Source organism: Pseudorasbora parva, chromosome 18, assembly GCF_024679245.1.
Source record: "Pseudorasbora parva isolate DD20220531a chromosome 18, ASM2467924v1, whole genome shotgun sequence".
NCBI lineage: Eukaryota > Metazoa > Chordata > Actinopteri > Cypriniformes > Gobionidae > Pseudorasbora > Pseudorasbora parva.
In genome coordinates, this window is record NC_090189.1 from 9515826 (window position 1) to 9529094 (window position 13269).

Here is a 13269-nt window from a genome sequence, read left to right on the forward strand (position 1 = left end):
TTAAACATGCTAGCAGAACAATGTTATACCCACAGCTAATCTTCCTTCAAACTTAAAGCATGATAATATACAGATAATATTACAAACTCTTCTTTAAAAACTTCACTGACATAAGACAGTAGCTACTGTATATATTGGAAATATACGGCATGATATAGTAGTAAATAGAATAATATATGAGTGCATGGAGGGAAAATGAACATCTTACTCTAAATTGGTTACTGGCAGATAAACACAGTAAACTTGTCAAGCAAGAATATGGCAGTTGTTGTTGTAATAGAGATCCACTTCATTTTTGTTTTATTTGATACAGCTGTAAGAGCATTTTATGTGTTTGAAGATGTTTTCCCTCTTTTTGCCTTTCTGCACCAAAACAAAGATCTGATTTGCTTTCTGCACTGAGACGAGCCATAGTAGTACAGAAGAGGATCCAGAAAAACACTTGCGCTCCCCAAACACACAGCCAACAGGTAAGAAACATATGATGAATCTCCCTCACCTCCAGTAGCTAAACGAACACAGTGGTACAACAGGATGCCATTGGTTGGAGCGAAACACATCACAAACTCAACCAGCACGGCAATAGCCATAATCACAGCTCTCCTTCGGTTGCCTGAAGATGATGATGATGATGTTGCCAAGCGATTAGACTTTACACTGAGTACATATATGATAGTAAAGTAGCTCACTAAGGTGACAAGCATTGGCAGGAAGAAGTAGAGGCAGGAGAGGATGTAGAACAGGTACACATAATACAGCACTGAAGGGTCGTTACGGAGCAGTGCATCATGACAAGTGACGCCCACATCATTAACCTTGAGCGTTTGTCTCATTGAGAGAAGTGGCACCGTACCAGCGAGCGCCAGCAGCCAGACCAGTACACACACACACGTGGCTTTCCTTGGGCTCCTCCAGGTTAGAGAGGTGATGGGAAACGCCACGGCCAGCAGTCTGTCCACACTCATGCACATCATCAGCAGTATGGAGCAGTACATGTAGCAGTAGTAAGCTGCACTGAGCACACGACACGCCACCTCACCGAACACCCAATCTGAAGCGTTCAGCTGGTAGTGGATCTTCAGAGGCAGCAGCAGGGTGAAGAGCAGGTCCACACACGCCAGGTGAGACATGTAGATCACAGCTGGTTTCTTCTCTCGAATCCTACAGGTGAACGTCACCAAGGCCAAAGCGTTCAGGGGCAAACTAATGAGGATGATGAAGATGTAGAACGACGGCATAATGCGTGTGACCATCAAGCCTTTGAGAAAGACAGCAGATTTCACTGAGATGCCCAGTGTCTTGTGGATTACAGAGTTGTTTAATATCTCATGGATCACGGACGTGTTCGATGTCTTGTGGATTTTCGAGTAGTTCAATATCTGCAATATCTTGTGGGATATTTCAGGGATTTCCTCATATGCAATAAAGACGGTATTGATACTATCTGTAACCAGCACAAAACACAATGAAGGTCATGTACTACTAAAACATACAAATTATTAGAAAAAAATAGCATGAGATCCACCCCTAAACATTACTATCACTGGGGTGTAAGTGGAAAAATATTTAAAAAATCAGTATGAATGAAATTGTATGAATTTTGCAAAGAAGCCACAAATTTTGCAAAACACAAAGTTACAAATTGTGATGAGACTGTGTTGCATGTTACCTAAGTGAGGGGTCTTAATCCATATTTCATAACGAGGAAAACCTGTAATCAACATAAAAGACCATTAGTAAAAGCTCTCATAATACCACCAGAGAATTATTAAGAGACCCCTGAGATGTTTCTAATATATTATAAAAATGACATTCACACACACAATCAGTTACCCCACATAACATTATATATATTTACAGTACAGTTCTTTACTACAGTCTTAGCATTTTTTTCTTATTTCGAGTTAAAATGTCAAAGAATTCTTCACCACCACGTCCGTCTGTGACACCGCCTCCACTGCCATCTATGAGAGCGCCACCACTGCCGTCTGTGACACCGCCTCCACTGCCGTCTATGACACTGCCTCCACTGCCGTCAATGAGAGCGCCTCCACTTCCGTCTATGACACCGCCTGCACTGCCGTCAATGAGAGCGCCTCCACTTCCGTCTATGACACCGCCTCCACTGCCGTCAATGAGAGCGCCTCCACTGCAGTCTGTGACACTGTCTCCACTGCCGTCTGTGACACCGCCTCCACTGCCGTCTGTGACACCGCCTCCACTGCCGCCTGTGACTCCGCCTCCACTGCCGTCTGTGACACCGCCTCCACTGCCGTCTGTGACACCGTCTCCACTGACGTCTGTGAGAGCGCCTTCACTGCCGTCTGTGACACTGTCTCCTCTGCCATCTGGAAAGTTAAGCATTAAAACTTGGCTGATGTCTCTGCAGCTATATTTTATTTCCACCAAATAGCACAAATATTACTCCTATTTGGGAGAGAGAGGGAGAGAGAGTTGGACTGGGACTAGGCGGACACCCCTGAGCCTGAGACGATACCGAGTGGTACTGAAGAGTTTTACGCCCTCGTGCATGTTTGTGTTTACACGTTGTGTTTGAGAAATAAAGTTTCGCTAGTCCCAGCCATACCGACCCCGCCTTCTTCCTTCCCCACAAGCGAGTTAAAAACCACGAACCTGACTACAGCTATATTGTATCTAGGGCTTGTGAAGCTTTCAGGCTTTGCTTTATGTACTTCCAATGGTGTTGAAATCAGGAAAATATAAATGTATGGAAACCCAATTCCTGACCATTTGAAAGTCATTAAAATGTCAATGAACCGCACCATTTAATTTAAGTGAGTAAAAATTTGTTTTACGTCCATGGTTTTCACCTAACAGAGTTTCAGAATTGATAAACGTCTACGTTCTGCCAAAATAAGGAAGACTCGTTTGATTTGAGAGCCCTTGAGAGAACCTGGACACATTTGAGAAAAGGCTTTCTTTTTATCCAAAGCAAACTATAGTAGGGCTACTGAAACGTCTCAGGTTACTCACGTAAGTGTTCTCTGAATAGGGAACGAGACGCTGCGTAATGACGCATATGGGGTAAGACGGCTTGTCGGCAGTGCGGGGAGCTTGGCAGCATGCGCAGCGTCTCGTTCCCTATTCAGAGAACATAGGTTACGTGAGTAACCGGAGACGTTCTCTTTCATAGGTTCACTTTGACGCTGCATAATGACGCATATAGGGAACGGTATACATCACACGCCAAGCTAGAGAGCTGCCGTATCTGACACGAACGTCAGGTAGACCTGAACGGCTGGATTAAGCTGACAGAACATGCAAAACCGGAGCCATGTCAAGATCTAGACTATAAAATTTGTCAAAGGTATGCGGTGAGGACCATCCTGCCGCGACACAAATGTCCTCTAAGAGAGCCCCCTTGGAGAGTGCCAGAGAAGAGGCCACACCTCTAGTAGTGTGCTCTAATGCCCAGAGGTGAACGAACTCCGCACATCTCATAAGCTAAAGAGATAGCCTCCGTCACCCAATGTGAAATTCTCAGCTTCAACGCAGCAAGACCACGGCAGCCGGCTCCGAAACACACCTGCAACTGATTAGACTTCCTCCAACCACCCGAGCGATCAACATACAGCTTCAATGGCCTAACTGGGCAGAGCAAATGTAACCTCTCGTCCTCCGATGACACAAAAGGCAGAGGGTGGAAAAAATAGAGGATGGTGACCTGCGAGAGGAAGGATGTGGACAAAACCTTCAGCACATAACCCGGCCTGGGTCTCAGAGAGACCTTAACAAGGCTGGGTGCAAACTCCAAGCAAGCCTCGCTAACAGAGAGGACTTGCAAATCCCCCACTTGCTTTAACCTGATAAGCGTCACGAGGACGAGGACGTGCTGAAACTCTCTTTGCTTAAATTAGCTCAAAATTACTATCAGATGTAAGTAATTACCTTGACAAACTATACATCATTAAAAAGATCTAAGACTAAAGTTTAATTTTGTTACCTCTGTTTTATTCTCAAAGTCTTATAATGACCGTAATGTGTTAATATGTGCCAGGAGTTATGAATATGATCTTGGGCGTCGCTACCTTTTGATTGTAATATGCGCGTCATTTGCTCCCATTCATAAAAAACTCTTCTCTGGTCGTCATGAAGACACTCGACAAAACAACTTCCCTCAGGGCTTTTACTTCAAATGTGTGCAGATGTGGAGAAATATTGATAGATTCTCACATGTTTGAGTCAAATTTCTATACAGAGAAGTATTATTTATTCAATCTTTATCCAAAATCCGCGGATGTGTGATTATGAGAGCAGTCAATAATAACCAACTGCAGAACCGCAGAACCCATATACGTCACTCACAACGCTCTGAGGACAACAGCGCCATGCCACAGTCTCATGCCGGAAGTGGGCGGAGTTCACGAAAACTAAACAATCGGCACGGCGGAAGAAGAGAACACGGTAAACAGCTGTTTTGTGTTGTGATTTTAATCTATCAAGTTTATTTGTGTTGTGTATTTGATCCATCGTTGTTGTATTAACACTTTTTACAGAACGTGGCTCTATTTTTTTCTAATGTGCTCTGCTTTACGATGTCTATCGCGTCTGTTGATATGGTCTTGGTTTAAGTAACATAATTGTTTGTGATTTTATTTTGTTGTTGGCGCCGTATTTTTTATTTGCTTTTATCTGATACTGACCAGTGTTTTATGTGTTTTTCCCACTAATTTATTGAGGCATTACGATTTGGAGAGGATCAGCTTTACTTCATGTACATCAATGCAAGACATTCTGCAACAGTTTCTACTGCCCAGTGTTTTAAACTGACCAGATGGCACAGTACACCTTCAAATTCACTTCAAAAAGCAGCTGTCCATGGAGGTATGAAGGTTTTGAGTTATTTGTTTATACACAGTAGCAAGAAATAGTATTTATTTGTTGTCCCTTTTGAATTAGTTGGTAAAAAAGTTTCAAGTGTATATTATATATATATATATATATATATATATAGTGCTTAAGCTAACAAAATGCAAACACTATTTTATGTGTTTGAATGTGTCCCATTAAAATTAAATGAAGTACACAACCAAGCATTATATATATCTGTTTGATTTTGTTGCAGTAAATTGACAATCAGAATGTCACCCAGGATAATGGAAGCTGATCAAAAACAAGGTTAGTTTTAAAAGGCTCTAATAAAGACATAAGCTACTTATACAGATAGTGTGTTGTTATATGTCACATTTTCCAGGAATGTTCTTCTATTCTATAATGTTCGATTGTTTTAGACAGTCCCACAACAGTTGGATGGCTCTATTGACAGTAGGATCGTCATGTTAATGGTAAGAAAAAGAAGGAAAAGGTAATTTTTTTTTTTAAATACAAGCTTCCCTTCATTAGGATAAAAAACATTAGGGTTTTTCACACTTGAAATAGTAAACTCCGGGTATACAGAATCTTGGGTTATCTTGCTTCATGTTTCACACTGATCATCATTTACCTGAGATGAACAATTAATCCTGGGTATTCATACACTGCCGTTCCACACTGTACTTTAATAAACCATGGGATAACATATGTGCAGTATCAGGGTCACTGACAGACACTGCACTGCACACAATATGTTTTCATAAATGCTCAAGCTTTGCATGTCCTTGTATTACAAGTTTATCCTGAATGGACACTTCAGACTATACAATAATTTAAATGGTCTCTTCTTCGCTGCAATTGCGTTTTCTGTTTGCATTTGATGTTTTTCCTCTTCAATGCCGACTTTATTATTTATATTGAGTGCACAGTGTTTCAGTGACTGTCCAAAGCACGTAAATATAAAAGTGTGAAATGTTACTTTACCCGAGGTTAAAGGTGTGTTTAGAATGAAGATAAGCTCAGTGTGAGAAGCCCTATGAAGTGCTTGCCTTTAATTTCTGTATACATTTTGAACTGAAAATGGTTAATTAATTTGATTGTGACAGGGTATCATTTATGTCAGAAATTTAGACATGAGAAATTGAATTTCACAACTTTATTATACATGCTACATCCTGACTTCAACACACGATATTGTTAAAACACTTCCAACATTTCATCCTATTTGTTTGTACCCTTGTCTCATGAAGGAGCCACGGATCACAGAAGACCTCTGCACTGCAGTGTAAAGACTGTGGAACAACCAAAAGTTTTCAACAGTTTAGTGGAAGAGCCCTGATTTCTGAAATTTGAAAGTGGAAGACTAGGAAAAAGCCCTTCAACTTTCACAGGCTGAATGGTTGACCGACAGCTGGCCAAAGAGACAGTTGTCAATGTTTATAGAGGTTACATCTATTTTAAATTTAATTTGTCATGTACCTGCTGTGCAATTACTTTCAACTTAGCTCAATTTATTCCCCTTGGTCTGATTGTGTATTTTCTAAAGCAAACCCAAGCTAGTAAATGATGCCTTTGCTACTTAAGGGGATTTTTAAGGAACATTTTATAAAATTAAACAATTTCTGTGTGTTTTGGGGTTTGTTTGATTAATCTGAATCATGCATAACAGTGTAGAATTGTGTAATATATATTATGTACTATGAAAAAAAGGTTTATTCTGAGATGCTTGAGTAAAAAACAAATATATTGTGTCATAAAAATAAATGTTCAAATGCTCAATCTTTGTTTTCATTTTTTGTGTGTTAAGATTTGTGTTCAGTTTATCTAATATAATATTTAAGACATAATATAAATAAATAAAAAATAATAGCAACTTTTTACTTTAAAAACGTTACAATATTTTTTTTATAAATACATTTTTAACGTAAATTATTTTATGTTGTATTAATATCCAGTATTGTTTATTTTAAAACATATTTATTTGATTTAACTATGAGTGAGTATCTATCTAGCCTATCTATCATCTCTCTATCTATCTTCAATTAGAACTTATTAATTAAATACTTGACATTATTAACATCGTTTAAAATTTGGGCTTGAAACGCTCCAAATAGAGCAATGTATGCGAAGATAAATCAGCTCCGCCCACTTCCGGCATGAGACTGTGGCATGGCGCTGTTGTCCTCAGAGCGTTGTGAGTGACGTATATGGGTTCTGCGGTTCTGCAGTTAGACCTGTCTCAGAGCAGTAGACTGTGATATGCTGTGTTTTCAATTCATTCTGGCAGCCGGAGGGCGCTGGAAAGCTGTACTACTGAAAATTCACTCCCCTATGGAACAGATGAAGAACAGACACACCATGTGACATTCAGGAAGTATCTGACATGACCAAAGCTGCTTTCTAGCGATCGTCAGATGGCTATTTTATGCAGATAGACACGTTTTAAGACAATAAACACACAATCGCGGCAATATATGGTTGGTCTGTGTTCTTTATGCCATGTTGGGTGGTTTCATAATAGATGATATTTATAATGCAATGCTATTCCACATAGCTTTTAGCATTGTATATTTTCTGTCAGATTTTTTGACCCGAAGCTACATGAGATCACATATTGTTATATAAAACACTCGACTTATAAATTATAAAGTGATATGAAGCAAGTTTTGAATAAAACATGATTTTAATCGTATAAATTGTTGTTTTGCTGGTGTGCTAAGCTAACATGCTAGCTTGCCCTAGATGCACCTGCCACTGAGTAAATACTTTATTTTTATGAACATTTTCTAAATGTAAAACTACTGAAATGCTTATTTGGACGAAATGCATTCAATAGAGTCTCAGTGAGGGTAAAGTGAGAGGTTTGATTTAGAAATGAGGTTTGAATAGAACAGTTTGAATAGAGAATCGTTAGTAATTATAATGCAGACAAAAGAATAATAATTAGAGCCATAACCAGTCCGCAGAAGTGTGAATATGTGTTGGGGAGACAAACTGAATGGGGCAGTTTGCACCTCTAAACAATAGAGGCAAAATAGAGAATGAAAGCTGAGAAGATGTGGCAATAAACATCAGTTGATATTTCAGAGATATCTCAAAATAAAATCACATGAAACGATCTTGTAAAACGTTTAATAAAATTCAGAGTTTTAGACTGATCATCTTCAGATCTGAAATATAACATGGTCAGACTTGTGGCTTTAGCTGTAGTGCATTTCTAGATTTCTCCAAGGCCCACTTCAATTTTATTTTCATAAAGATATATCATACAAATACATTTCTAATAACTTTACAAAACTTTGAAGCTTATTATAGCTTTTTTTTTTATTATAAAAAATATTATCATTTTGACTTTACAGTAAACTGCCAGGTGTCTGCTTTCAAATGAGACCATAATTATGCTTTTAGTGCAAAGGATTCACAAACTGTATTTGTTTTAGTCTGAGTATACATTTCTTAGGATTTTTTCAAAATTTAGAAATCAGCTTAACAGGTTAAAGAAGTTAGAGCCAATAAAAGAGCAACTTTAAGAGTCAGAACGCGCTCCGGAGCTGCCTCTAATGGCTCAAAGGGAGCACTTGTCAAACCCTCCAGGATAGAGGTTAGATCGGGCTCAAAAAAATCAAGCCCGACCATACCCGAGCCCGTGCACGTTGTGTCTGAGCCCGGCCCGGCCCGACACATTAACTGTAATTATGAGCCCAAGCCCGATTTATACCCGACCATTTTTCAATACATGGGTGAAACCCTGGAGTATATTCAAATGATTGTGCTTTCCCCCCTCATATCCCCCTGAGACAAGAGATTTATGCATTTTATTTCTGGAAAAATTCCTCTTGTGACGCAAATTGACGATATTTGCGTCACCTTAGGAATGTTTGCCCAGAGGCTTAAGACTACAGCCAGCAGAAGGAGCCATTTCCTCATGTTTTCAACTCGCGCATGGGGAATGGAGATCACACTTACAGCACAGCTCAGCTACAGGCATTAATTTAAACGGATGCTGAGCAATGTAAGTGTTTAAACCTCTCAAATTAATTTCTATGAATGTTAAGCTTCCAAAGGCATGAACTGAAAACGCGTTGTGAATGTATGCCGCGAATGTGGTCGCGATTACCTCAGCTCTCATCACGAGAGCTCATCAGCTCATTTATGACGTTAAATGTAATCTGATTCCTAATCTGAGATAGTGCTGTGAGACTCACGAGGCAACTCGATCGTTATATTGAACACACACGTTCAGTATTTAATTGTACTTTCTGAACTCAGTCACTGTAATCCAGTAGCAGTGGCTTTGGGAATGGCCTCACAGGGCAGCGAAGCATTCTGGGAATTGTAGTCTTTCATCCCCATGAGACAAAAATACATTTTCTGTCTTTTCTCAGTCTAGAAGGCACCAAATTCAAAAATAGTTTCACATTGCTACTACATTAATGACCCAGTTTAAATACAGATTCATCTTCCCAGCGCTGAAGTACCCCTTTAAATGAGCTGATAACATCTGTTTTCTCCACAGCAACTGTACAGCTGAAACAAATTTTGTTGCAATATTTTCCTGTTTAACACTTTGAAGCTGCTTTGAAACAATCGTCATTGTAAAAGCGCTATATAAATAAAGTTGACTTGACTCCGCTCAATAATCCGCAGTCGCGCGCTCATGAACCGCTCAACGGTGAACTGATGTTTGCTCAAATCCAGCTCAGACATTTATCTGTAGCTTACTTTGTTGTAGTCATTAAACAATGTGTTTTTTCCTTCATATTTATGTTTAAATATTATAATATTATTTTTACATTTAATTTGATAATGATAAGTGAAAAGATGCGAGTGGGTCAGAAATTATTTTGGTGGTTATATTTAGTTAAATATTAAGTTTTGTTTTGTAGAAAGCATTTCTTTTGTTTTGTTTAATTGTAATTTTATAAAAAAAATTCTTAGGCCAATTGCCTGGATTTAATAAATAAAAAGCAAATAGCAGACTATAATCGTGACATGAAGTCGTAGGAGTGATGGCTTTAATTGCTCATGCACTGGAGCACGCGTCTCATAAATAAACCAAAACTCAGCAGGCTACTTGCCTCACAGACATGAGAAATATGTGTATAGAAAGCTTTAAATGTCCACTTTTAAACGAAACGATTCAAAGATATTTAATTACGCAAAGTGCAGTGTTCACGCGAGCAGCTTCTGTTTATAATGCTGCGCTCCATCACTGCAAGAGCTGTGAGTTTAACATGCATTTTTACTCTAATCCTGACTTGTGCAACTTTTTAGCCTACACATTTGTTTCTTAGTTGTTGTATTAGTTTTTACTTTGCTAAAAATATATATAATTTCTGATTATGGCATAGCTTTCTGCCCACCCAATTAGACTAGTAAAGTAGGCTAATGATAAATTTAAAAAAAACGCTTGATCAAGGGCCCAGCCCTACCCGGCCCGAGGATAGTGCCGGGAAATCTCGGCCCGACCGGGGCAGAGAATCTAAACTCTACTCCAGGGCGATAGATAAGTCCCAAGAGGGTACACCAGGGGAGCGAACTGGCCTCAGGCGCTTGACCCCTCTCATAAAAGAGGAGACTAAAGAAGGCTTCCCAAAAGGGTCTCATCCAACTCCCTGTGAGCAGCGATAGCCGCTACATACACTCTGAGTGTAGTAGCCGCCGCCCCGGCTGCAAACTTCTCCTGCAGAAACTTAAGAACTGAACAAATAGGGCAGTCGACTGGATTTCTACTGTGGGCCAAACACCATGTCCCCTAAAAAAGTGGTCTGTTGGGATGGTAAGAACACACTCTTAACAGTGTTCACAGGGCTGGGCTTGAAGCGGGCCAGACATGTCCTGATACTGGAAATCCGGGCAGGAGCCAGATGGGCCTGCATTGACATGGAATCCAGACAGACCCCTAAAACAAAGGTGGTCGGTCGGGATGGTAAGGGCACACTCTTGACGGTGTTCACTCTTAGGCCAAGGGAACAGACGTGACGAAGCACAGAGTCTCTGTGATCTTTCGCCATCTCTCTGGACTGGGCCAATAAGAGCCAATCGTCCAGGTAGTTGAGTATGCGGATGCCCTGGAGCCTTAGCGGGGCCAGAGCAGCATCCACACACTAAGTGAACGTCCTTGGCGCCAGAGCAAGGCCGAAGGGGAGCACCCTGTATTGGAAAACCGAAGGCAAACCTGAGGAACTTCCTGTGTCGCTGAATGACCTGAATATGGAAATATGCATCTTTCAGGTCTATCGACATGAACCAATCCCCTGCACGAACCTGGGCAATGATAGAATTCAGTGTCAACATCTTGAACCTCCCTCTGAGGAGGGAAAAGTTCAGACGTCGGAGGTCTAATATGAGCCGCAGACCGCCGTCCTTCTTTGGAACCAAGAAGTAACGGCTGAAAAATCCTCGCTCTACGTCCTTCATCACATCGCTCTCTTGAGAAGGAGGGAGGACAACTCCTGCTGTAGAACAGAAGTCTCTGGGGCACTGTTTTACTACAGTATGGAGGACCCCACTGAACAGTGTGTAGCCCAGCTGAATCGTGTGAAGCACCCAGGGTGACACTCCTGGAAGACGTTTCCACTCTTGGACGAAATGAGGAGTAGTGAAGTGCAGTGGGCATACCTGATTAGGGTGCCGATCTGGGGCTCCGTGGAGGGATCGTCTGGCTGCAACGGAAAGCCAACTGCGTCCATATGTGGCAAGGAGCCTGCGATGACCTGAGTGAGAAATGTAAGGTCCACTCACCACTGGAGAGAACAGACCGTCTCTCCTAGAAAACAGGCAATGGAAATGTGATCCGACGGAGAAAGCCTAAAGCGTCTCCATTCCCTGGCGTGGGAGTGGCGAGAGGTTGAGCCGACCCCGCCCCTCGAGATGCACTGGGCGGCAAGTGTGAAGGGGGTGGACTCGGAGAGCTGCCAGGGGCAGGCAAAAAAAAACCCTTGCGCAGTCTGACCCAGCCCCAAACGTTTGGCGCGACTCTTTTTCCTGCCCGGAGGGTCAGGAACAACTCGGCGGAGCAGGAGCGGAAAGCTACTGCCAGGCTGCTTCATCTGCAGGCGCCGATAAGGTCTTTGTCGTGGAAAGGGCGACCATGAGCTCCCCAAACCGTGGTAGGTGGGGGATGACTCTGGTCAATCCTACTTCTGGAGTACAATTTCTTTTTTAACCTTTTAAAATGTATTTTTGAAAAAAGCATTTTTGAATGGAGGGCGCTCTCTAGGCTGGGAAGGAGAGGTGCTAGAAGAAACTTTAGTTCTCCTAGGCATGAACTGCCTGAAACCACCGCTACTCTGAACTTGTCAACCACTTTGGTGTTGACAGTCCTCACCAAATAAATCCTCCTGAGAAATAGAGCGCGTTGAGGAGGAAAACCTTCTCCTTGTCGCAAATCTCAGTGAGGTTTAACCAAAGGTGGCATTCAGCGGCCACCAGATCAGCCATCGAGCGCCCTACCGTGCGTGTGGTGTGCTTAGTAGCCCGTAAGGCTAAAATCCTTGGCCATGCGGAGCTCTCTTACAGCCCTAGGCGTAACACCACTGAAAGATGAGAGGCCAGTGTGTCTTCGATCACCGGAATGCTGGAATAACCGCACTCCACAGTTAGTAAGGCGGGCGGAAGAAGGCTGCTTTCAGGATCTGGAGACCTAGTTGTGCAGATCGCTGAAAAAGGGCAGTTTTCTTATCACCGTGCAATTCGCACTAGCACACTTAGAATCTCTCATCAAGCTTACAAGATTGCGATTCGTAGGGAACATAAGGCCAATCGTTCGCAAGTCGACCAGCTCGGAGTAGGCTGCAAAAGGCCGCGCTTTTTCCTGGTCGCTAGACAGGAGAGCGTCGTCAAACGAGACAGGCCGTCGGACGCTGTCGTAAGCAAAATGTCAGCAGGGCCGAAAGAAACGATCTCACCTGCTTCCGGGCATGCGCTGGGGAATGATAGAGAAGGGAAATAGCCCGCTCACACTAGATGTCCTACAGCTAAACATCTGAACCCAAGGCCGCGGTCGAGGGAGGCCTGGCCGAGGCCGCCTCACGCGTGTGGGCAGGTCCATATATATGTATAATAAATATATAATGTTTACTTACCATGCGGGTCGTCGCTCGAAATAGAGCAAGTGCACGGCGGGGCAATGACGAATTATTCAGGGTAAGACAAAAACATGGTTTGAAAAATAGATTCACATTCTCATTATATAATTTTTGTAAATCTTGAAGACAAAAAACACTTACGGACAGTAACTTAAATTATATTAAACTAATCTGAATACCTCTTAAAGGGTTACTTCAGCGATTAGCATATGGCTTTGTATCAGTAGAAACCCTGGAGTATATTCAAATTATTGTGCTTTTCCCCCTCATATCTCCCTGAGACAAGAGATTTATGCATTTTATTTCTGGAAAAATTCCTCCTATGATGCAAATTGACGATTTTTGC

At 41.7% G+C, this 13269-nt stretch overlaps 1 protein-coding gene and 1 long non-coding RNA gene across 3 annotated transcripts; one reads left to right on the plus strand and one right to left on the minus strand.

Annotated features, from left to right (window-relative positions):
• Positions 1 to 326: 326 nt before the first annotated feature.
• Positions 327 to 2364, minus strand: LOC137047073 (proteinase-activated receptor 1-like). The gene is made up of 2 exons (XM_067424615.1): positions 1929 to 2364; positions 327 to 1444 (listed from the first exon to the last, which is right to left on the minus strand). Exons 1-2 carry the CDS (start codon positions 2362 to 2364, stop codon positions 327 to 329), a joined length of 1554 nt encoding a protein of 517 aa, XP_067280716.1.
• A 1921-nt stretch (positions 2365 to 4285) lies between these two features.
• LOC137046315 (uncharacterized) lies at positions 4286 to 6612 on the plus strand. 2 transcript variants are annotated; one of them, XR_010898934.1, is made up of 4 exons: positions 4286 to 4425; positions 4701 to 4845; positions 5087 to 5139; positions 6084 to 6612. It is a non-coding gene; the product is annotated as an uncharacterized lncRNA (long non-coding RNA). The 2 variants fall into 2 exon arrangements; XR_010898933.1 differs by lacking the exon at positions 4286 to 4425 and having other exon boundaries at positions 4499 to 4845.
• The last annotated feature ends 6657 nt before the right edge of the window (positions 6613 to 13269 follow it).

What these genes read in the sequence shown, in the direction of transcription:
- LOC137047073 (XM_067424615.1), bottom strand. Translation starts at nt 2,364, where the DNA reads ATGCTTAACTTTCCAGATGGCAGAGGAGACAGTGTCACAGACGGCAGT. An exon ending in TGTCACAGACGGACGTGGTG is followed by an intron (nt 1,445 to 1,928) that starts GTGAAGAATTCT and finishes TGCTGGTTACAG; the next exon opens with ATAGTATCAATACCGTCTTT.